Below are 24910 nucleotides of genomic sequence, written 5' to 3' on the forward strand. Positions count from 1 at the left end.
CAGAGAACAAAGTAATGTTGCAAAGGGGTGGCTGGGTGGGAGGATGGGTGAAAGAGATAAAGGGGATGAGGAGTAAACTTATCTCGATAAAGACTGAAAACCCTATGGAAATGTTGAATTGTTATATTGGACACCTGAAACTAATAGAGCACTATGTTAATTATACTTCAATTTAAAAAAATAAACATGTGTCTCTGGAGAATTTGGCAAGATGTAGATTTGCCAGTTCCAATCTCCGGGGCATAAGGGGAAGAAGGGGAAACCTTATTATCTATTAATTCAAGGCAGCTTTTATACATAGAGTTATAACACACCAACTCAAACCTTGAGGGAGAAAAAGCAGCAGCCAGCCAGTCAGGAAGGTCAGAAACAGCTTTTGAGTTAGTGAATTTCTCCTATAAGTAATGAACATGAAAAATGTTAGGTACGGTGTTTCTTGTGAAGGAAATATTGTACAGTCAAAGTCTAATTTTGAGAGAACTCAAACAGGTAGTGCCAACTTTCTATAGACTGGAATTCAAAATAATCATACTTCATATATTCTACTCTCTAGTCCTAGTGCTGCATGATTTGGGCGGCAGACCAAGCTTCACTGGCTGGAAAACCTTGCCTTTCCTCACCAGTTGAAGCCCCAGCCTTTTATGGTTAGGCACATAGGGAAATGGTAGGACCTGTTATGGACAAGCAAAGGAAGGGTGTTTTAAATGGGAATGGCATTAATATTTCAAATATATTCCAATAACTAGTAAAAATTTCAAAGGAAGCTAGTGTACATATGTTTAATGGGTGAGTGGATATTTTTACACTATAAATACCAAGCACCTAGCCTTTTCAGTCAACCTACTTAAGAATTCAAAGTCCATTTATTGGGAGATTTCTTCTCCTTTTCATTTTTACCACGTCACTCCCTTACTCTAACACATGAATGTTCCTTTGTTTTGTTCTGTTTGGTTTTAATCCTTAGGAGGGTCTCAACTTCTCTGTGTGGCTTTCCAAGCCTTCCATAATTTGAGCTGACCATCTTGACTATTTTATTTCTCATGTTTTTCTAATACCTTGCTTCAACTCCTAGCAAACCAGTCTCTCCACAATTCCATGTAGCGGAAGTGTTTCAGATATTTCCATACCTGAAATTATACCTTCATTTTGGGCCTGAATGTTTTTGCCAGCCGCCTCTGCATCTGTAAGTCCTCTCCATCATGCTTGGAGTTCTAGGTCAGCTTCACCTGCCTCTGGGTGAAACCCTTTCGGGCCGCACCTCTTTCTTCTCCATTGCCCTCCAGTAAATACATAGCTGTGTTGTAGAAATTAGCTCTGAACAGTGGGTTGATTGTTTTTCAGTAATGTTCCATAAATGTTACTCTACTCCTCATTATAAATAATAACTCATGAGCAGGGATCATAATTAAATTTCTGCCTCCCTCAAGACAGCCCCCAGAATAATTTACATTACAAAGGGCAGGCACACCTTCAGTCCAGGTGAAGAGACTAGAGATTTAATAAATCAACTCAGCGGATGGGCACTTCTCCACTTCACAGATTAAGAAACTGACATTTAGTAGGTTTAAGCATCCCAAACCATCAGTTTCAGCCTTTAAATAAAAGTCTCTCAGTTTTTAAGAGTGTTGTCTCCCATTGGTGAGTTATTTCAAAAATTGAGAAAGCATTTATCTTTTAGAAAACTTCAGAAGACCACTGAAAAGTGGTTCATATCATTTTAAGGATATTAGTGTACAGGTAATCTTTATTCTGTAGTTCTGTTTTTAGTACTACCAAAAATCTGATGGACAACGAATTGTATGGCTCTAGACCTTTTTTTTTTTTTTTAAGATTTTATTTATTTATTTTTCAGAGAGAGTGAGCACAGGCAGACAGAGTGGCAGGCAGAGGGACAAGCAGGCTTCCCGCTGAGCAAGGAGCCCGATGTGGGACTCGATCCCAGGACACTGGGATCATGACCTGAGCCAAAGGCAGCCGCTTAACCAACTGAACCACCCAGGCGTCCCAGCTCTAGACCTTTTTATGTCTTTTCTTTTTTTTTTTTTTTCAAGATTTTTATTTATTTGACAGAGAGAGTTGGCTAGAGAAGGAACACAAGCGGGGGTGGGGGGGGGGCATGGAAGAGGGAGAAACATGCTTCCTGTCTAGCAGGGAGCCTGATGCAGGGCTCAGTCCCAGGACCCTGGGATCATGACCTGAGCTGAAGAAAGACGCTTAATGACTGAGCCACCCAGGCACCCCTCTTCTCAATCATCTACCAATTATAGTAATTGGGAATCTATATTTTAATAATTAGCCATGTATTGACATGATTTTTACCCAATTACAATTGTGTCATCTCTTTTGAAATAAAATAGGAAAAAGAGAACACAAAGCTCAGAATTCAAGACACCCTTGTGTAATTTGTAGCACATGATAATCTTTCATGAAACAGGTGTTCAGTTCTTGCTAAATAAATATGAGAGTAAAAGAAACAACATCAAGCTCTGGGGAAATGAAATGAACAGACTTTATATTGAATAGTACATAAAAGATTGGTGATTGAATAGCAAATTTCCATCATTACACGCATTCATAGATACTAACTACCACATTAAAATTTATATTGGCAGAAATGGTAGAATTTGTGTATAAGTTTTTTGTTTGTTTTTGGTTTTTGTTTTTTGTTTTTTACTAATACCCATCTAGACTTGAGCAGTTGGCTTGCTTCACAGGGCTTTATAAAGATATGCAACTTCTGGGGCACCTGGGTAGCTCAGGTTGGTTAACCATATGCCTTTGACCCTGCATCAGGCTTTGTGCTCAGCAGGGTGTCTGTTCCTTCCTCTCCCTATGTGCCACCACTCCCATTCACCTCACCCCCAACCTTCCCTACCATACTCTCTGTCTCTCAAAAATAAATAAAATCTTTAAAAAAAGAAAAGATACTCAACTTCTGACAATATTGCAGGAGAAGACAAAGTTTTGGCAGGATCTTAGTGAAGAAAGTAGCAAATTAGAAATAACTAGAAAACACACTTACGGTTTCAGTAATTATCACTCTCACATTATTACACTCATTTTTTCATGGAGGAATTAATATGTTGAGTATTAATAGTAACCAACGCTCATTTTGTGCTTAGTGTGTATCAGATATTGTTTGAAGTGATTACAGAACAAGTAATTTAAAATTCATAATACCTCTTTGAATGTGTTCTAATATCATCATCATTTTATCGATTAGGAGATTAAGCGATAGAGAACTCGAGAGACTTATTCAAAGTCACGCAGTAAGTGGGAGAGCCTGGATTAGAATCCCAGCAATCTGGCCTCAGGGGCCTTTGCATTAATCATCTAGCCACATCATCACCTGAAATTTATGATCAATATGCATGACCACCACATCAAGAATAAAAAATACCGTCATTGTCAAACTATGTGACATCAAGCATTGTAATTTTTACATCTTAGGAAGGGTATAAGCAGCAAATTCTCAAGAGCTAAGAAGATAGTTATTTTCATCTTGACAGAGTTCTCTGTTGAGAAAACCGTGTTAGCTCTGCAGGTTTGGACTGAACTCAGAAAAAGAAATCAGGTACAGGCTGTGTATGGAATCGAGAATTGTTTTGTGTGAGAAGAACTTGTGATAATAATAATAATATTATTATTATTATTATTATATTATTATTATACTGCAGAGCATAAATGTGATGGGAATGTTGGGGAGCATGTGTTTGTATACTAAAACGTCTTGTGTTCATCTTCCCTTGTTTCACAGTCTGTACTTGAGACTCTTCCAGCCCTACCAGTTCTCTCCAACGGATCTCCAGACCCTGCACAGGCAGTTCAGAATGCAGGGAGTGGTGAGTGGCACATCCTTTTATATCGAACTGAAGCTGTGTCTTCTCGCTTTTGCTCTGGCACTCAGTACAGTTAGCCATGACTTTGTCAAGTCAAAATGTGTGGGATTTTTTTTTTTTTCTATTTTGATTCTGTCACTCCAGCACTCACTCCTTGCCAGCTCCAAACACCCCATTCTGTCACACCAGACAAAATTAATTGAGCCAAATTGGAAGCAGAATCTTTTTCTCTTTCACTCCCCTCACATCATTTAGAAACTATTCACTTGGGTAATGTCTTTGACTTGAGGTCTCTTTCACAAGGAATCTGGATCTGCTTAATAGTTGCGAGTGGAAGTAGGACACTTCCAAAAATCTCTACTTGGGCTCAAGTGTGTACAGCACCAGAGCAACTCTCACATAGCAACTCTAACAATACATAAAGGCTACAGGGTTACCTTTTAACTGGACCTCTTTCACTTGAGTATTGTATTTTTGATCAGTATTTCTGTTTAAAATTTTAAAATCTGTTGATTTGCAAATTGTTCCATTTAACTTTTAATGTGAGATTAATTAGGTCTTCTATTATTTCTTTTCGTTGTTCTTCTTTAGTCACTGTCTATAGAAGAGGGTAAAAGACATGAGTTCTCTTTTTTATAATCAGTTTTTTTTTTCACTGCATATGAACAGTTTTTCCAGGCAATGAAAAAAGATGGCAAGCCAAATATTAGTTAGGACAGAGTTTAGGATTACTCAGATGATTTCTGGATTCACTTGTTTTTGGCCAAGGAATTTATTGTCTTAATTTCAAACTACCTCACAAGAAATGTGGGACATTTAAATTAAATGTGGGACATTTCTTGTTACTCATTTGGCTCTTTTTTAATAAACAGCGTAGGAGGTCAGGTAACCAAATCAAATTACAAGAATTTGGGTTAATTTACATGAACAAACCTAGAAGTGAAGTCCAAATTGAATTTTAACACATCCTAAGAACCAAACCTCCCATAGTTTGGGAGAAACACAGGAGAAGTGAATTTAGGCAGGAATTCTAGTGGGGTCTTTGCCGGTTCTCCCTCTGCCTTAAGCTTCTGCTTCCTCAGGAGCAGCAACATTGGGTTTAGATGGACTTAACTGTAATATCATAACATACAGAAGAAATGCCTCATTTGTGGGCTTTCCTCTAGTAATCTTCAGTGCCTTTCATGAGATATAAGAATCCAAGATTAAAAACATCAGATGATATAGAAAGTTTGTTTGGATAATGATTAGAGAAATTCATTCATATGGAAGTCTGAAGACCCCACATTATTATTTATCTGAACTCCTCTAGGTGAGTCTGATTCTGTTCTTTGGTTGTAAACGTTCTGATGTGCCTATAGGTTAACTTAGAAATATTTTGTGCTTATTTTACAGTACATGATATTGATTGATTAAATGACATAAAAAAATTGTACATCCTTTTTTTTTTTTTTTAGATGATGATTATCGGAAAAAAAACATTCCACCAGAAACTGAAGAGCTGTCCTTTGAAGTATCTTATTCAGAAATGGTTACAGAGGCTCCAAAAAGAAGTAAATTCAAGAAATCAGATTTTAAGAAAGAGGACTATGCTTTAACTGTATGTAAAACCTTTCATGATTATTCCAATAACTTCCTATGGTTTTTCCATGGGACAAACTAGGATTTTTTTTTCTTTATTAAGTGTGTGTGTGTGTGTGTGTGTGTGTGTGTAGGGAGAGGGCAGGCATCAGTGCTATGCAGTACCCAGCCTGCCTGACCGTACCTGGCAGTACTGTGTTGCAAAAGAGTTGTGAGGATGTATGCTTGAATACTGTTTTACAGAGGAAATAGGATTTCCTGGCTTGTGTGATTTCATGAAACTTCTATCCTTACTTATAGGTTAATGCAGATTCTAACTATATACTTAGTTGTGTCTCTAGAAACCACATATCAGAGGGGCTTACTGCAAAAAGTCAATCATCATAACAAGAAGTGAGCACTTGCAGAACAGGCACTAAAAATCCATCAAAAATATTCTCAAGAATTTATAATATTATCATGAAATAGACAAGTGGAGCTATATACTTCATTATCCTGAAAGCCTCAGAGTATGTATCTATGTAACTATATATTGGAATCTATATCTATATCCAGGATGTTATATCCTGAAAGCCCACTACAAGAACTATGTTACATTGATCTGTTGGCTACTCTGTAAATGCGTTTGTGGAGTTTGTGATGTAGAGTCCTGAATATTCTGTGCTGATCAGAGCTAGAGGCATGATGAGCAGCAGGGCAAAGACAGTTTAAGGACTGAAGCAGTGAGTCCTATAAAAACTGGCAGAGCCTTTACCTAGGTAGCCTGGACCATTCCTGGACAACAACCCCATGATGAGGGAGGAGCAAGAGGCCAGGGCAAGAACTGTAAGGTTCACTGAGTGTCTTCTACCAGCCTGCTGCACTAGGTATTTTCATTGCAATCACCCTGTGACTGCTCCCATTTTACAGCTAACAAACTGAGGCTCAAAGAAGCTAAGTTATACATCCAAAGCCCCACAGTGAGTAGGAGGCTGAAATAGGATTTAAACCTACGTATGTCAAACTCTAAAACTCCTTCTGGTCCTTAAGCAAACCTCTATGTTGGAGGGCACAGGGTTGTTTTGGAGGGCTCAGGGTTGTTTTGGGGCAGAAGATGGAATCCACTGGGACTCTGGTTTCAGGGGCATGATCTTCAGGTCCTCGGATGAGGATGCTGGCCCCCAGTTCCTTCAACCAGGCTGGGATTTAGCAAGTGGTAATTACTTAATGAATGATTACAGTTTTTGCCTTGGTTGTTGTTGCTATATATTACTGTTATGTGGAGCCTTGGTTTCAGAAAAAAACAACTAAGTTTTTTTATAGAACAAGTTATGTCCCAAACCGCATTCTACTTTTTTTTGTTTTATTTTTTATTTTACTTTTAAAATACTTGAGGTTCCAAGGAACTTGTTGACTAAATGAACAAATGAATGAATGAGTGAGTGGATGGTTAAAAACCTCAAGAAAGTTCTAACCTGAGGGACCCCCTATAGAGAATATACAAAGCTTTATAACTGAAATAATTAAGATTTTTCTACTTTAGCAAATTTTTTTCCATACCAGCTTTTTTGAGAGCCATGCTAACTTGTGGATATTAATAAGAACAAATTTTTTCTTAAAAGGTCTTACTTACGGGTGCCTGGGTGGCTCAGATGGTTAAGCCTCTGTCTTCGGCTCAGATCATGATCTCCAGGTCCTCAGATGCAGCACCATGTCAGGCTCCCTGTTCAGCAGGAAGCCTGCTTCTCCCTTCCCTCTGCCTGCTGCTCCCCCTGCTTGTTCTCTCTCTCTCTCTCAAATGAATAAATAAAACCTTTAAAAAATAAAAGAGGTCTTACTTATTTTAGTCTTCACAGTATTTCTGGATTGTTCAAAAGTTTGTTGTTGTTGTTACCATTTTACTGTATTTTGTTTCCTATTGTGGAAATGGGGAATATAGCAATTTCATTGTCTCAAAATGATACTGAGATTATTTGGTACCTTCTGTATGTTTTTATTTTTTAGAAATATTTAGGCTTTAAATATCTGAATTTGAGGTTTAAGGTACAATAACTACTGTCTCAGCACACTTGTTCATCACATTCAGTGGGGAGATTAGTTAGTCTTTTGGAGGATGCAGAGAGAATTACCTCACACCGGATTAAAGGACTGATGGTCCCCTAACCTGAAAGGATACATCAGAAGCTCTTCTGGGAGTACTTAGCTTTTGGGATCTGTGTGAACCCTGTCACACATGCCCCTGGTCAGTATATTCCATGTGGTGGACATGGGACATCAGTGGACAACACAGAATGTTTCTTGGAAGAAAGATGTTTTCATGGTTGTGATGACAATTTTATAGTGCACTTCAGACCACTGTTTTGATTCTAATTTAGCATAAGAATGTTCTGCAAATGTTCTAAAAATCATTCACAATCTTTCTATGACACATCTTGCTTCTCAGAAATTTTCGTACAAATAGCATGTTTTGCTCTACAGATTTAGAATGTCCAAGTGGCATTTGAATGAGGGGATAATAATTTTCCTTTGCCATAAGAAATAAATATCTTCCATATGTATTTTAGAAATTTATTGTCCAGAAAACCAGATTTGGCCTAACCGAAGCAGGAGATCTGTCTGCTGAAGATATGAAGAAAATTCGCCATCTCTCTCTAATTGAACTGACTGCCTTTTTTGATGCCTTTGGAATCCAACTGAAAAGAAACAAAACTGAGAGAGTAAAAGGACGAGGTAGTTAAGACAGGTTTCTTCTGATTTTAATACTTTGTCACCCTGGAATAAGAATAGTGCTTTGCTGATTCCTTTTCCTTTCTTTCTTGCCCATTATACAATGAAGACAATGGTATTTTTGGCGTTCCACTTACAGTCCTATTGGACAATGACCGAAAGAAAGACCCTGGAGTGAAGGTTCCCCTGGTGTTACAAAAAGTAAGTGGGATGTAAATGACTGGGAAAATGATAGAGCCTCCTGTTTGCAGTTTGGAGTTGTAAACCCGCTAATGAATTTTCTTGTATGTTTAAAGATACTAACACCCACTTAGGACTCAGGCCCTTGGTGATTTTCAGATTTCTTCATGCATCCCCAAATCATCCCACAGCACTTGGAACCAGTTTGCCTTGCTTCAGACTTTTGGAGCCCTTTGCAATGTCTGCCCATAAAGCATCAGGTGATGGACACAGATGCTCTGTCACATGGCTTCCCTCTGTCATAATTTTTTCCGGTATTTTCTAAAGCTTACTTGTGTGTATTATATGTCTCTGTATTTGAATATTCTCTGCAGAATACAAGATGACCATTAATCATCAGCTGTATGTTTATTGATTAAGTGTTTGCTAAGCTATATCACAAGTTAGGTGTTTTCAAATATGTATGTATAATCATTTAAATGAATTTGCCAAACAAAGCTTAATAAAGCCTAAAATCCACTTTTCTGGTGGTTTTTCAGGTATGACTATGATAGGATATGTTTAGGAGGAAAGGAGTTTTGAGAAATGATATCACCTTAACTTTCATCTGCCAGTATCTCTGTGACCATCATTGCTCAATAGCTGATTTGATTTTAAGTCATCATTTTTATAGCCAACAATTTACACTGGATTACTCAAGTATGTATTTATTCAATAGTGACATCCAGTGGCACATTTAAAATCCCAAGCCCTAAACACAAATCTTGTTGCATTTTAAATTGAGTTGTTAAGTAATATAGAAAAATTTTGACTGAGGAAACAAAGTTACCTTATTCACAGTAACAATGCCATGCCTCTTTACTGTGTACTCTTTAAACTTTGCTGCCAGGGCCTCAGACCAAGTGGCTTCTCAAGTCATGTGATAGCTGCTGATAGAGGCAGAGGACAACGACAAGAGAGCCAGAGGGTGCTGGCGACATGCCAGCATGCATGGGGGCATCTGAGGGTGCCTCCCCTGAGCAGATGCCATCCTTAGGCTAACATGGGTAGTCAGCACTGAGCAGCGTGAGGAAATTGTGTTATCATCTCCCTTCTACTCATGAGGCCACTGAGGCAGAGGAGGGTGAGATACCTTACCCCTGAACATACACCCAGCCAGGAGGAAGGGCAAAAGGAAGCATAGCCTATGTCCATGGCCAAAGTCCACAGTGACATGAACATTTTCTTTCCGTTTTTGAATTAGAACTAGAATGATGACCTCTCTCTTCTATGTAAAGGACAGAGTCTGAAGACAATGCATAAAAATCTAAGACTGAGGAGATTCAACACAAGAATTTATATTATTATGTAACTTAGCAAGTGGAAGGTGCCCAGTAAATGCTAGTTCAACCAAATCTGGATTTATATCATCTTAGCAACTCAATACATGTTAGCTGTTACTACTCCTCATGTCAAGTATTCTCCATTGAAGACAGCTTAAGATATTATTCTTCTACTCCTATGGGAGAACCTTTTTTATGGACATATTTCCTTGGCCTAAATGCATATTTCTCACCCTACCTATAAAAAGTACCTTCATTCAGGCACCACCATTTATTTATTTATTTATTTATTTATTTATTTATTTTTAAGATTTTATTTATTTATTTTTAAGTAATCACAAGTTGGCAGAGAGGCAGGCAGAGGGAGAGAGGGGGGAAGCAGGCTCCCTACTGAGCAGAGAGCCCGATGCGGGGCTCGGTCCCAGAACCCTGAGATCATGACCTGAGCAAAAGGCAGAGGCTTTAATCCATTGAGGCACCCAGGCGCCCCAAGGCACCACCATTTCTTAAAAGGAAAAGAGCATAATCTCACAAAACAAACTGAGGGTGGCCGGGGGGAAGGGGCTAGGGAAAGGGTAGTTGGGTTATGGACATTGGGGAGGGTATGTGCTATGATGAGTGCTGTGAAGTGTGTAAACCTGGCGATTCACAGACCTGTACCCCTGGGGCTAACAATACATTATATGTTTATAAAAAAGAATTTTTAATTATTAAAAAAAAAAAAAAGGAAAAGAGCAGAGACTCTGGATGATCCTCCTCTGTGGTGTAAACATGGGCAAGTCACATACCCTTCCTATGCCTTGGTCTTCTTGGCAGTTAGATGGGGATGTGGTTAGTGCCTGCCTGGTAGAATTAGTGTGAGGATTAAATGAGTTAATAGATGGCAAATAGTTAATTAAATAGTTAATAGATGCTGAGAAAGGGGCATCTGACACAGTAAGTGCACAATAAATGTTAGGTTATATTGTTATTACGTTAACAGCATCATCATCATCATCACTATCACCATGGAACTTGAGAGAGGTATAAACCTTTACAGTTTCTGCCTTTTTGGTCATATTTCTAGAATTCCTATTGTCTCTCAGCTAAAGTGGTTGTATCTAATAATAGTAAATTTAGAAACTTTTTTTATTGGTCCATCTGCAGAAAGAGATATATAGTAATCAAATCTTAAATTGGCCAAGTACAAGCTTGAGAGACGGGGCCAATACTTTTGAGGTTGGTCCCGGAAAAGTGACAGGACAATTCTGTCTCCATTGCATTTGCAAATTGGAAACTACTGTTGACCTTAGAGGCGGTTGTGAACATTTCTCAAGGCATTCAAATACGAGGCATGTATATATGCGTGGTAATTTGTTTATTATTGTCACCATCTTGTTATTTCAGATGTTTATTATTGTATGGAGGTATTCATTTTTATAATATTTATCATTACTTTTTAGTTTTTTGAGAAAGTTGAAGAATCGGGCCTGGAATCTGAAGGAATTTTTCGACTTTCAGGATGCACTGCCAAAGTCAAGGTACTGAACATTTTTTTTCATTCTTGTGAGACCAAAGCTAGTGAGACCCAGTTCATACAGTCTCCAGGTGTTAAGTCCATTGTTGTCATTGCTGTTGGTAGGACCACTTGACCCTGTCCAGTGTTCCTGGATACTTGTGATTAAATATTCCATGATCCTGAGTTGTGTATCCTTTTATTTTTTAGAACAATAACAATAAAAAAACAGCAACAGAGAAACAACACATCAATTTACCATGAAAAACTGCTGCTTACCTTTAGTGTGGAAAAGCTAAAATGTCCCATCACTATTTTCAAGGTTAAACACTTTAGTTTGCTGTGTTCTTCTTGGTCATGGAATTTACTAAGCCAATATTACATAAATCCTTATTTCCATTATCAGTTGCTTTACTTATTTACTTATTTTTTATGCACTATTCTTTTTTTTTTTCTTTAAGCATTGGGGGAGAGGGACAGAAGGAGAGAGAGAGAGAGAGAGAATCTCAAGCAGGCTCCACGCCCAGCATGGAGCCTGATGCAGGGCTCTATCTCATGACCCTGAGATCATGACCTGAGCTGAAATCAAGCATCAGACAGTTACCTCACTGAGCTACTGAAGCACCCCCCATGATCAGTTGTTTTAAACTTAGAAACATTCTTTGGCCATCTTTTTAATGAAAGTCTTTATAAGAATACGTAGGAATGGCTGTCCCCACTAGAATAATCACTCAGTAGTTCTAAAACCTCGTTTTATTGAAGGTAATGTTAATTTCTACATTATAAAACCACCTGTGTATGTGATTCCTTTTGCTTTGCTTTCTTCCTTCCATATAGTGGCAAACTCCACAGTGGTATAAAGGAGAGAATTACTAAAATTACTCATAAGTTTGTCTACTTGGGGGTATCACAGTGAACAGTTCCACTCTGCCCTTGAATCATTCCCTGGCTGGAAGACATGAAAATCTGAGCAGTTTTAAATAATCAGTCCTTGAGAAAATAAAAAGTCTCAGGATGAGGGAAAAATTAACTCGGTTGCAATGCATAGAGGTGGAAGAGCATCTCTTCATTAATTCATTTTGGTACATGTTTAGGGAAATTCTATTTGTATCAGAAATCTCAGAGTTTTTATTTAGAAGTGTGATGCGATGCTTTTGTAAGTAGAAACTGAGAATAAATAGGCTGTGTCTATTGGAAGCTCCAGAAGGCAGATTCTGAGATGGAATCAGGAGTAGAAGAGGCATAGTGCTTCTGAAGGGTGCAAGGGAGGAAGCCAGGCTGAGCAGGCTGGGCCTCAGACCAGGTGCAGAGCTGACACCGGTCTTCCCTGCCCTTCGGTGTAGCCCCTCAGCAGGCAAGGGGCTCGGCACCAGCTTCCACACCACACAGTCACTGCTCTGGCTTCCTGTGAAGGAGGGGATGAGGCCGATGAGCAGGTGCTAACGGCTGGCAGAGCCAGCTTTCAGGAGTCACCTGCATTATTTTATTCAGTTAATTGATTTTGTAAGGGAAGTCCAAGCAGTGTGCCACTTTGCCAGTGGCAGTAGGGGTCTGGGCATTTGGAGAGTTGTCACTTCCCTGGGAATGGAGATTGCTAGATGCTAGCACAAGGTCATTTGAAAGGCAAGAAAATTCCTAATGGATCCTCAAGGTTTATTCTTTCTAAATTGAATCTGCTTTTTGTCTTAGATTCTAAGAGTTATGGTTGTCATATGTACCCTGAATCAGAGGATAAGAGTCAGAGAACCAAAGTGAAGTTAGAGAAACAAATTTCCTAGACACAATTTGACTTCATTCCTCTAAATCTCCCTCCATAACTGAGAAGTGGTATTTACACAGATTATTCTCAGCTTGTGTGTGTGTGTGTGTGTGTGTGTGTGTGTGTGTGTGTGTAAATCATAATGGAGGTGATTTAAACTCTCTTTTTCAAATAATCAAAAGGAGACAAGATTACACAACCATTGTAAGCACGAAGTTGAACACCATAGCAGAATTTCTTTTTCTTTAGGTAATCTTTGCCTGAAAAACGCTTACCAAAGGCTAATAATTCCTTCAGAGTGTTCTTATAGGCACATGCATTCCTGAACCATATTTAGGGAAAAGTCCCTTTTCTTCCTTAATCGGTTTTATGTAGTTTCAGCCTATTTATTCTGTCTCTTACTACTCTGAGAGAATGTAATCCAGATGTTTGCATGGTTTGAGCTCCAGGAAAACCAATGTGAGAGAAATCCAGGCCAGCAAACAGAAACAAGGGGAATATCATAGTTAGAAAGACATTGTAACGTGATCTATTAAAGGGGTCTTTATTTCTCTTCTTTGTTCAAACTTTAAACTATTTGTGTAAATTCTTCTGTTAGACTAGTTTTTCTAGGAATGTGTTTAGGGAAAGATAGTTTTAAAAACTCCGTTATAATTATCCTCAAATTGTGCCAAGTGGGTGACACTAACTCTAATGTATCATTGTGAGCAGTCTGGTGCTTTCAAGGCCCGGTGAGACTAACGGGGGCACAGGCCTGGGGGGAAGCTGCTAGCTTTGGCCACACAGGGAACACAACAGTGGAGCCTGTTCCTGTATTTGAGGCCACAGATCATTTGGAACGAATTTAATGCCTTGGTGTTTCCAATGATTTTCTTTTCAAAAAATGACAGTAATTTGAGCTGAACACTGGGGAATACATTTTATGGAAGAAGGCAGGCTGTTTGACATGCGAGGGGTGGTTTGTTTTTGTTTTTGTTTTTGACTTGTTTCAGTTATTCTGAGGCTGCTCTAAATGTTTCATAATTATGTTACTTGGTCTACTGGTTTCCCTTCCTGACCTGGTTTTTGAAGCTGAAGGTGGGTCATTTGCATTTTATAAAACGACCTCCGAAATGGAAGCAGGTTGTATATTTGCTCAGAGCAGATTGAAGGACGTGGTATCTGACCCTGACCTAGTGTCCTCATTAACACTGGACAGAAAACACGACTTCTTTAACCTCTAAATGCTTCCTTTCCTGTCTTTGGCAAGCTAAATTCAACACCTGGTTTATGATTTCATGTTTAGGACCACCATGGAAATGTCAGTTCTGTTCCTATGGCCCTCAGTTTTTTCTGGTCAAAAGGAAGAGAGGACATTCTTTCTCTCAGTTTGTTATATTCTGTCCATCTGGTCAAGATGAAGAGATACTGTTACCCGAATAACCACATATGCATGGGTTTCCCATACTAATAATACTAAAGGTTATTACCGACTGAGAGGAGGGGATGTTATGAGCAGCCAGCGTTTACTGAGCGCTTCCTTTGGGGTGGGCCCTCCCCACTGAACTTTACATTGTATTAACTGATTGAATCTCTGTGAAGTTGTTTTATTTATGTATTTTTTTGTTTCTTTATAGAAATTGTATATTTTTATTTGACAGAGAGAGAGACACTGAGAAAGAGAATACAAGTAGGGTGAGGAGCACAGGGAGAAGCAGACTCCCCGCTGAGCAGGGAGCCCCATGCGGGGCTCGATCCCTCCCAGGGCCCTGGGATCAAGACCTGAGCCCAAGGCAGATGCTTAACAACTGAGCCACCCAGGCACCCCTGAAGTCATTTTAATATTCCTATTATACCGTGAGAAACTGAGGCATAGGCCTTAACACTAGTCAGTTGTGGAGGTGGGATAAAAACCTAAAGACCTCTATGACCTCTAGTCATAGAGCCCACTCTTGATGCTGGCACCATGTTGCTTGGTAAGCAACAGTGCACCACTGGCAGGTTAAAATGGTGGCCATGGTGTGTTTCAGACAGCTTCCTACAGCAGAGGGATGTGGGAGATGAAACTTAGTTATTCTGCTCTCAGTGGTGCTTCCTGCCTCCTTGAAAACAGTTTCACCTTTGCTTTGTGGCACCAGGCAATGGATGGAAGACATTTGCTGCTTTCCCTGTACTTCCTGTTAACAACACTTCCATCTGTCCATGACTCCAGCTAGCAGTCAGAGTCATTTTGGACAGATCTGTCACCTTCTAAATAATCCATCACTGATTTGTGAGTATTTTCTTCAGGCATTCCATCAGTGCCACCTCTCCTTTCTGTCTTATATCTGCTTATCCAGGTTAGTCCTCAATTTCCCAGAAATGGTGCCATGGCCCAGTAACTAGTCTCCTTGCCTCTAGTCTGTTCCCTAATCAACACCAAGCTTTATTCTCCAAATCGCTTTCCCATCTGGCTGTCAGAAAGGATAAATCTCACCTTGTTCTCCTGCTTGGATGTGTTCCATGTTGCCTTGTGGCCCATGGAATGAAGTTCAGTCACCTGAGGGCTGGCTCTGGTCTGCGCTCTAGCAATACTGAACCTACCAGAGTTCCCCAGACCCAATGGGGCTCTGTGCATGTGTACCACTGCTGGAGCACTTTCTGCTGTCTTGAGTACCCTTCTATTTCCTCTTCCCCCAACAAGTTCCTCACAGACTCAAGACTGGCCTGAGCCAAGTTGGATTCTCCTCTTTCCTGGCTGCATAGCATCCAATATGTGACCTGAGTTAGCATCAGGAGTTCATAAGATGGTCCCATTCACAGAACTGCAAGATGCCTAAAGGCAAAGAATGGATCCCATGCATCCTTCTCTTACCAGAGCCCAGTCTGTGCTCTACTTCTTTTATTCTAGGAAGCACTTTGTATGTATGCTTCAGATATATGCTTTAGTGCTTTACAGAGTATATTTATCATTAAAGGATTTCCTTGATTTGCTCTCTTACTCCTATTAGATTGAGCTTCTCAAGGACAAGAAGAAAATCTCCTCTTGCTGTCATTAATAAGGGCTAGGGAGTGGCTTGGAATCCTGTCTGTTTCTATAAGGGACGTGTACTGCCAGGTTGTCTCCCATGTCCCAGGTTTGGGGCGCCATGACAGCATTAATGTCTGGGCTGGTTAATGAGCTGCAGTGTGGTAGGGAAAGGTCAGACGTGCAGACTGACTCTGGCTCTATGTGACTCAAGGTTGGAAGGCCATAAACACCCTGAGAGTTTTCAGAGTTCTCTTTTTGGAGTAGTTAGTGTCAGTTGGGGAGCTGCTACAACTAACTGCTATTAATAGGTAAATTGTATGCAGTTCAAGGGGGTGGTAGAAAATGAGTTTGAAAAAGAAACATGGAGAATGGGGGCATTGATAATCAGATGAATCGATAATGTGAACTGTATAACCTGACTAAAACTTACGGAGGCTTAGTGATTTTTTTAAAGTATTTACGCAGTGTTCCAAACCTTATGAAGGATTGGGCAAGCATGCAGACATGTGGAAGACATGTGTACCTCTTGGCCTAACACTTTGCTGTATGTAACTGCTCCAGGAAGATGTCATTGGTCTGCATGTTGCCATGAGGTCAGAATTCCTTTACTGGCATAGTTTTCATTCTGTATGAGAAGTAGTTGAGAGGCATACATTCTTGATCTAATTTAGAAGAAGATGACAGGATGGCAAAAAGAAAACAAAAAAAAAGAAGTGGAGACTTTTGTCAAATCAGTACGTTTATCCTGTGGGGATATAAGTTGTATTTGGCCAAAACCACAGAAACAAAACTATGATGAGTAAAGAATTTTATCGTTCTGTAGAATTAGCACATTATTTCAAGATTAACATTATTCTGAAAAGATTTTAGAAAAAATCATTCAAAAAGAGCTATTTCAGTTCTTTAATTATGTTGAAAAAGTTAGGTTTGGTAGATATTGGCTTTTCAATCTATTTACAAAAATAATTTATGTAATGACAGTTTTTAAAAGGGAAAGGGGGATCAGGTGGTAAAAACACTTTGAATATTGACTGTTTTTCTTGATTTTCAGCAATACCGTGAAGAACTGGATGCCAAGTTTAATGCTGATAAATTTAAATGGGACAGAATGTGCCATAGAGAAGCTGCAGTAATGTTGAAGGCGTTTTTCAGAGAACTACCCACTTCTCTCTTCCCTGTGGAATATATACCTGCCTTCATCACTCTCATAGAAAGTAGGTGGAAGAAGTTAAGTGTGAATGGGCTAAGATAGAAGATTAATAAAGTGACACAGAGCAAAAGAAAGATGCATAATCAAATGTGATCATAAATGTACAGATTTCCTATTTCCTGGCAGTGGTTGGTGAAATACTGAGTTTGATGGTAAACAATCCTCTCTTTTCCTTATTAAGTCTGGTAGATACAAGTTAGCGGGTTTTATGACCATTAAAAGAACAGCTTGCCAAAAGACCAGGCTCTTGAGATTTGAATTCTTGTTCAACCATCTATTAGCCATGTAATCAACCTTTCTGAGCTTCATTACTGCACCTATAAATTACAGATAACAATTGATTGTCAGGGTTGTTGTAGTTATCAAATGAAGACATCTAGAATAATACCTGGTATGTAATAGTCCTTCCAAAAATAGAAGGTCTCTTCCTTCTTTAAATCCAAGGACCTGGGTTTGATGATGTGTAAAACACAATAAATGCAACACAGAAGGTGTTTTGTCTCTGAAAACTACAAAGTCACATAGATTAGACCTTAAGTGAGGAACTTGGATAAAAGCATGGAAACTGGAAAGTGTGTGTTGTATTTGGCAATGAGAGAATAATTTGGCATGCTTTTAGCCTGAGGGTTGAATATTGTGGAGATGTGACAAGAGAGAATTTAGAAAAGTAGAATAGGTTTACATGAAGGGGGCTTTGACTACTAACCAGAGGAATTCAAGGGTCACAAAGCTGTTAAATAAATGGAAATTCTGCATGGACAAAAAAGGCCCATGGACAAACTGAAAGGACACACCCCTTATAAAAAGGCTGGCCACTGCTCAGCTCTAAAAAATGGTTACCATGTAGGAATGAGAGCCAAAATCCACACTTTAATAGGGAAACTGCTAATTTGAAAATATCAGCTACAAATTCAAATTTGAAAACACTCTGTGAGCCTAACAAATGATATCTATATCTGCCAGTTTACAGCTTCCTGCAGGTTGACCAGAACTATAAAATCCTTAAAACCACAGTGAAAGAAAATAATAGGTCCTAAGTTTTATGACAAAACTTGTCCTAAAAAATAGTAGGTTCTAAATCTTTAAACATTTTAACTAAATCAGATTCATAAAATAATCCTTTGTGCCTTCAGAAAGAGAATACCATAGACATGGCAGTTCTTTCCTAAGCTTTATTTCACATGCCATCTGTGACTAGGATCTCTTTACTTTGTAAGATATAGTATTTTGTTTTATGAGAGATGCTTACAAAGAGAGAAGAGCTAGTTTGCTTCATTCTTTTTTTATTTCAGATATTGTGTTTTGTCAGTTCTAGAATTTCCAGTTGGTGCATTTTTTAATTGAAATATAATTAATATACAGTGTTACATTAGTTTTAAGTGTATAATATAATGATTCAATAATTTGATACATTTTTCAGTACTTATCATAAGTGTACTTTTAAAAAAATATTTTTACTAACATATAATGTATTATTTGCCCCAGGGGTACAGATCTCTGAATCATCAGGCTAACATATTTCACAGCACTCATCATAGCACATGCTTTCCCCAGTGTCCATAACCCAACCACCCTCTCCCTACACCCCCCCCACCCCCAGCAATCCTCAGTGTGTTTGTGAGATTAAGATCTCTTACGGTTTGTCTCCATCCTGATCCCATCTTGTTTCATTTTTTCTCTTACCTATCGCCCAAATCTCCCACCCTGCTTCTTAAATTCCTCATATCAGGGAGATCATATGATAATTGTCTTTCTCTGATTGACTTCACTCAGCATAATACCTTCTAGTTCCATCCACATCATTGCAAATAGCAAGATTTCATTTCTTTTGATGGCTGCATAGTATTCCATTGTACATATATACCTCATCTTCTTGATCCATTCATCTGTTGATGGACATCTAGGTTCTTTCCATAGCCTGGCTATTGTGGATATTGCTGCTATCAACATTTGGGTGCACGTGCCCCATCAGATCACTACCTTTGTGTCTTTAGGGTAAATACCCAGTAGTGCTATTGCTGGGTCCTTTATCTTTTTCACCCATCCCCTTTCTACCTCCCCTCTGGCAGCCACCAGTTTGTTCTCTATATATTTAAGAGTCTGTTTTTTTTTTTTTTTTTTGGCTCTCTCTCTCTCTTTTTTTTTGGTTGTTCATTTGTTTTGTTTTGTTCATTTTGTTTTGTTCATTGGTATTTTTCTTTCTCCGACTGACTTATTTCACTTAGAATTATACTTTCTAGATCCATCCATGTTTTTGCAAATGGTAAGATTTTTGTTTTTTTTTTGTGGCTAAGTAATATTCCATTATATGCATGTGTGTGTGTCTACATTGTGTGTATATATACACACACATACAAACCCTACATCTGCTTAATTTTTTTTCACACTGTATTTTCTTTATCCATTCATCTGCTGGTAGATACTGGGGTTGCTTCCATATCTTGGTAATGGTGAATAATGCTGCAGTAAACTTAGGGGTGCACATATCTTTTTGAATTAGTGTTTTTGTTTTCTTTTGATAAAGGCCCAGCAGTGGAATTACTGGATCATATTGTAGTTATGCTTTTAACTTTCTGAGGAACTTCCATAGGGTTTTCCACAGTGGCTGTGCCAGTTTGCGTTCCCATCAGCTGTGCATAAGTGTTCCTTTTTCTCCACATCCACAACAACACTTGTTACTTCTTGTGTTTTTTTAGTTATTCTGACAAGTGTAAAGTAACATCTCATTTACATTTTTTCATATGTCTGTTGGCCGTCTCTATTGTCTTAGGAAAAATGTCTGTTTAGGTCCTACTCCCATTTTTAAAATCAGATTACTTGGGGTTTTTTGGTGTTAAGTTTATACATTTTGAATATTAACCCCTTATCATATATATCATTTATAAATATCTTCTCCCATTCAGTAGGTTGCCTTTTTGTTTTGTTGATGATTTCCTTCACTGTGCAGAAGCCTTTTAGTTTGGGGTAGTCCCAGTAGTTTAATTTTGCTTTTGTTTCCCTCACCTGAGGATATTTATTTTCTAGAAAAATCTTCCTCTGGCTGATGTCAAAGAGATTACTGCTTATGTTTTCTTGTAGAAGTTTTATGGTTTTAGATCACACATTTAGGTCGTTAATCTGTTTTGAGTTTTTCTTTTTTTTTTTTTAAGATTTTATTTATTTCTTTGACAAAGATACAGGGAGCAAGAGAACACAAGCAGGGGTAGTAGGAGAGGGAGAAACAGGCTTCCTGCTGAGCAGGGAGCCCAATGCGGGGCTTGATCTCAGGACTCTGGGATCATGGCCTGACCTCAGTTGCTTAACCAACTGAGCCATCCAGGTGCCCCTTTTTTGGTATTTTGAATTCATTTTTGCATGTAAGTATGTAAGACCATGGTCTAGTTCCACAGTAACATTCTTTTGCATATGGCTGCTGGTTTTCTCAACACCATTTGTTGAAGAGATTGTCTTTTCCCTGCTGAATATTCTTGTCTCCCTTACCATATTCTTACCTCCTTTTTAAGGATTTTATTTGCTGAGATAGCCTATTTTTTCATCCATTATAAGCATATTCTTCTTTCACATCATTGAACATAGTTATGATAGATGTTTCAAAATCCTTGTCCACTAGTGCCAGCATCTGGGTCTCCTCCTGGTTGGTTTCTGTTGATTGTCTTTTCCCTTGAGAATGCATTTACATTATCAAGTAAATTTAAACTATATCCTGAGCATCGTAAATACTGTGTTTTAGAGACTCTGCATTCTATAATATTTCTCCAAAGAGGTTGGAGTTTTGTTTTGGTTTTTGTTGCTAGTTTGTTTGTATTTGAGCCAACAATTTACTTGAATGTAAATTCAACTCAAATGTAATGGTCTTCTGAACTGTTAGTTCAGTTATGTATCCTTACCAGTGTTACTCCACACATGCTTCGTTCATGAGTCAACCAAGATTTTATACCAGAATCAGGGCCTCCTCCTGTTATTTCCCAGTGTCTGTGGTCGTCTTGAATCCTGTCTTTTGGTTGTTCAAGCAGAAGGACTGGAATTTCAGCTAACTCCTACAATACCACCATAGACTAAAAGCCGGAATAGTGGGAAACTCCCTGTGCCATTCCCTAATTCCAAGCGTCCAGTCCTCTAAATCTGCCTGCTTTTATGAATTTTTCACTGCCTTAGATAGTTGTTTTTTGTGTTTGTCCAGAGTTTATAGTTATCTTCAGGGGTCTAGTCAGGAAGGAGCTTATTCAGCCATACCAAAAGCAGTATTTCCTCCCTTCAATTTGTAAGTTCAAAAAGGATAGTATTTTCTATATAGTTTGCTCTTCTGGGTAATGGAGAAGTATTCGTTTTCCCTTGATCTGTGTTATATACACTAAATAATTCATCAAAACAAATTGGTGCCACAGAAGATTTTTTTTTTCTGTTTGCGGTTTTGTGGTATTATGAAATTTTGCCAGGATGAGTCCAATGCCAGTCCTATTCAGAGAATCCTATTTTAAAAAGTCATACAGATAAACTAGGTTTCCTTAACATCATTGTTCCGTGTCTGACTGTAGCCAGTACACTTCATTGAAGGGAGGAAATCTGGAAAATATCTTGAAAAGGTTCACAGAGGAATCCACATATTTTTTTGTATGACTTTGAAAGTGAAAAATACCATGTTGCAGTGATTGATTTGATACCATCAAACCCCACAGGAAGCCCAGAGTTCTGGGCTGCTCCCAGCAGGGAAAATGGCCTTTTTGCTACCCAGAGTAAGCCCTAGTTATAACGAGACTTTCTGAAGGAAAGAATTATGGGTACCTGTGTTTAAACTGCTAATCTTTATGGTTTAAAATGGGGTTTGGAGAATGTAGTCTTTTAGTGTAATCACATTCTCTTTCCAAACTTGACCCAAAAATTGTCCATAAAACTAAAAGACTAAGTCAAGCTGTAGACACTTTTGTGAAAAGTTAAATACGTTTCTGAGAAAATAATGACCTCAAGGGAAAAAGATCCTAACCAGGATGCGGTAATGAATTAACTGTGAATCTATTAGCTACAAAGTGGTATAGGTATAGGTTTCCTAAATAAAATGAAAATGGATTATTTGCCAGTTTAGAATTTCAGTCTTAAAAGTAACTTCATAATTTCTCTGAAATTGGTGGAAATACAGAGGCTGCATCTGCATCTGTTGTTCCCTCTGCCAGAGGGTTGGCTGCATTGGAAGATTATAGACAGCCTGTAGTTTATGTATTCAAATAATGCCTGATCTGTCCCTCAGTGGTTTGTACTGAGATATGTTCCTGATTAGTTCCTGTTAATCAAGAAAACTCATGTCAATGTACATTAGCCATTTTCAAAAACATCCTGACCCTGTGTCATTTTTGTTTACAAATTTGACTAAATTTCTAAAAATCCACATGGGGATTATATTAAGACAAGATGATACAGTCCTATAAATAATCTCCCAGCTGATTCTTTGTTACATAGTTATGCACATTTGTCATGTGCTCCTAACTAGGATGCACACAATCTCCTGTAACCTAGTAGCTTGTCTCAAGAGTGTTTCCACTGCCATAAAGCTAAGTAACTTTACAGGCAGGTGAATGCCTTTCATCCATTGAATATAAATAGATATTCATGCAGTTGAGAACTCCCCAGGGATGCTAGAATATAATGCTTCCCCCCAGGAACTCCCCACCAAGAGACCATTGTGAAGAGAATACAGATAGACAAAGCAAAGCCTGGAATGCTCTGATATACTCTACAGTTTCAGCACAGCTGGTTGTGGATTATCCAGTTGTGGATGGAATCCCTAAAATTCTTTCCCTAAAACAGGAAGAATCAGTGTTTAATACACAGCTATAAATGTAAGCCCTCTAGCGCCATCTTCTGTCATTTTATCAAGGAATAAAATACTCAAGAATCTCTAAAGCTCCAACAATAGTCACGTTCCTTAAATGTCCATTTATGATCTAGAATAAATGCCTTTAATCACAATTACAAGAGCATACACATATAGAGGCAACTATGTTATAGGCACTGATGTAAACACTCTCCATATACTAACTCACTTAGTCTTTGCAATAACCCAGGGAGATAGGTAGATGTGACTACTCCTGTTTTACAGATGGCAAAATAGTAGCATTGAGGGGTTAAATAGGCTGCACAAGGTCACTCAGTGACCAAAGTAGTTGCAGGATTTGAACCTGGTTCTAGAATCGATCCTCTTAGTAATTATACTTTGCTGCCTTGTTATGTAGAAACAAGATTTATTTTCTGTTGACTTGAACTTTTAATTTTAAGCCTTCTGTTTATGGCATATAAGGAAAGCAAGGCCTGTGGAAGTACTTTGAAAAGGGAGATGTTATACAGATCTAGAATTATTTTGAGGATCTCATTGGCCACCTGCCTCTACAGTAACATTATGGGATGTAAAAGAGAAGTTGATCGACTGCGGCTCTTGTCCAAGTTAACAAATTTACATTGTTGGGCACAAAACCGGAGTCTTCACCACTGAAAGCTGTCAGGAGCCCTCCTGTGCCACCAGATGTTAGCAAGAAATGTTGTCAGAATGCATCAGTGTTGTTCAAAATGTGTGGTTATTTCTGTTTTCTTGTTAGGAGGGCCTCACATCAAAGTACAGTTTCAAGCTTTACATCTCATGATCATGGCACTGCCTGATGCCAACAGGGACACAGCCCAGGTATGTTACATCAACCTTATGGTCTGTCATTGGCCCTTCGTAGTCAAAGATAATGGCTCAGATGGAAAAATAAAGACCAAGATGACAACTTACTAAGCCAGCTAAGCATGCTGCCAGCCTGTGATTGCCTTTCGACATTCTTACTGCTATTCTCCCAAGGAAGACAGGAAAGAACATAAATCCTGGAATCTTCTCTGAACATTTAGTTTAATTCATTCAATCTATTAAGAGATACTGAGTATCTGTCTAGTGCCAGGCACTGGCCTAGGGTTAGCAAGAGGAGAAGCAAAGATGGGAGACAAATTGGATAATGTCAGAAGAAGACAAATGTGATAATGTCAGAGGCCATTATGTAAGCTGCAGAAAAAAAAGCTCTATAATTTTAGGTCCTCAGCTACTCACTTCAGTCTGGTGACAAAAGATCCAAAGAGTATGCTTAAGGAGGAAATTTGAAGTCACTGATTTAAATGAAATTCCTAAAATGTTGGTGTCTTACAGCTTATAAAGATAATTCAATGAAACCATCCTAGAATCTTGGTATTTTAGAAATCTCCTGATATGATCTTCTCATTTTATAGGTTAGGAAAATTAGATTCAGAAAAATGATTTTTCCATTAACATATAGTATAACATTTGGTAGAACCATATTCCTTGGTTCTCCCAAATATTTTGCGCCTTATTTCAGATTTATTTCCTTGCTGTATGTTGGCAAAAATCAAAAGTTTTTCTTCTTATTTTGATAATGATTCTGTATGCAATAGGAAATTTGCTGTAAGTACAACAGGTGTTTGGAATCTTTCAAATGAAATTGAGTTAAGATGAGTTGGAAAGAACCCGTAATTTTGAGGCCAGTAAACATAATGCTGAAAACAAAGATGATTCTTTGTGCTGCCTCTCATCAGACATTTCAATTTGGTGAGAGCCTTTACTCTCCTACATAATAAAATAAGTGTGTCAATTATATGTCGATTATATCCGCAAGGATGGGGGTTGGATGTGACATAAGAATGTCTATTTCTAGTATAATTCAGTAATATTTCAAAAGCTGGAAATTTATTAGCTTGTTTTGGGGGTATTTGTAAACAGTATTCTTTTATATATAAAGAAGAAAAAGGATGCATCTGCTCTCAGATATTTGGCTCAGAATGTCATCTATCCTCTC

The 24910-nt window shown here is 38.4% G+C and overlaps 1 protein-coding gene across 6 annotated transcripts in view; it reads left to right on the forward strand.

The window, feature by feature from the left end:
* ARHGAP28 (Rho GTPase activating protein 28) overlaps positions 1 to 24910 on the forward strand; it is a 238739-nt gene that overhangs the window by 185005 nt on the left and 28824 nt on the right. For all 6 annotated transcript variants that reach the window (XM_082697300.1, XM_082697303.1, XM_082697299.1 and 3 more), the window contains exons 6-12: positions 3758 to 3842; positions 5297 to 5439; positions 7964 to 8129; positions 8236 to 8327; positions 11071 to 11148; positions 16923 to 17085; positions 23666 to 23748. In XM_082697300.1, coding sequence (XP_082553426.1) covers positions 3758 to 3842; positions 5297 to 5439; positions 7964 to 8129; positions 8236 to 8327; positions 11071 to 11148; positions 16923 to 17085; positions 23666 to 23748 — 810 coding nt within the window. The remainder of the gene's footprint in view (positions 1 to 3757; positions 3843 to 5296; positions 5440 to 7963; positions 8130 to 8235; positions 8328 to 11070; positions 11149 to 16922; positions 17086 to 23665; positions 23749 to 24910) is intronic.

Source organism: Mustela nivalis, assembly GCF_964662115.1.
Source record: "Mustela nivalis genome assembly, chromosome: 14".
Classification (NCBI taxonomy): Eukaryota; Metazoa; Chordata; class Mammalia; order Carnivora; family Mustelidae; genus Mustela; species Mustela nivalis.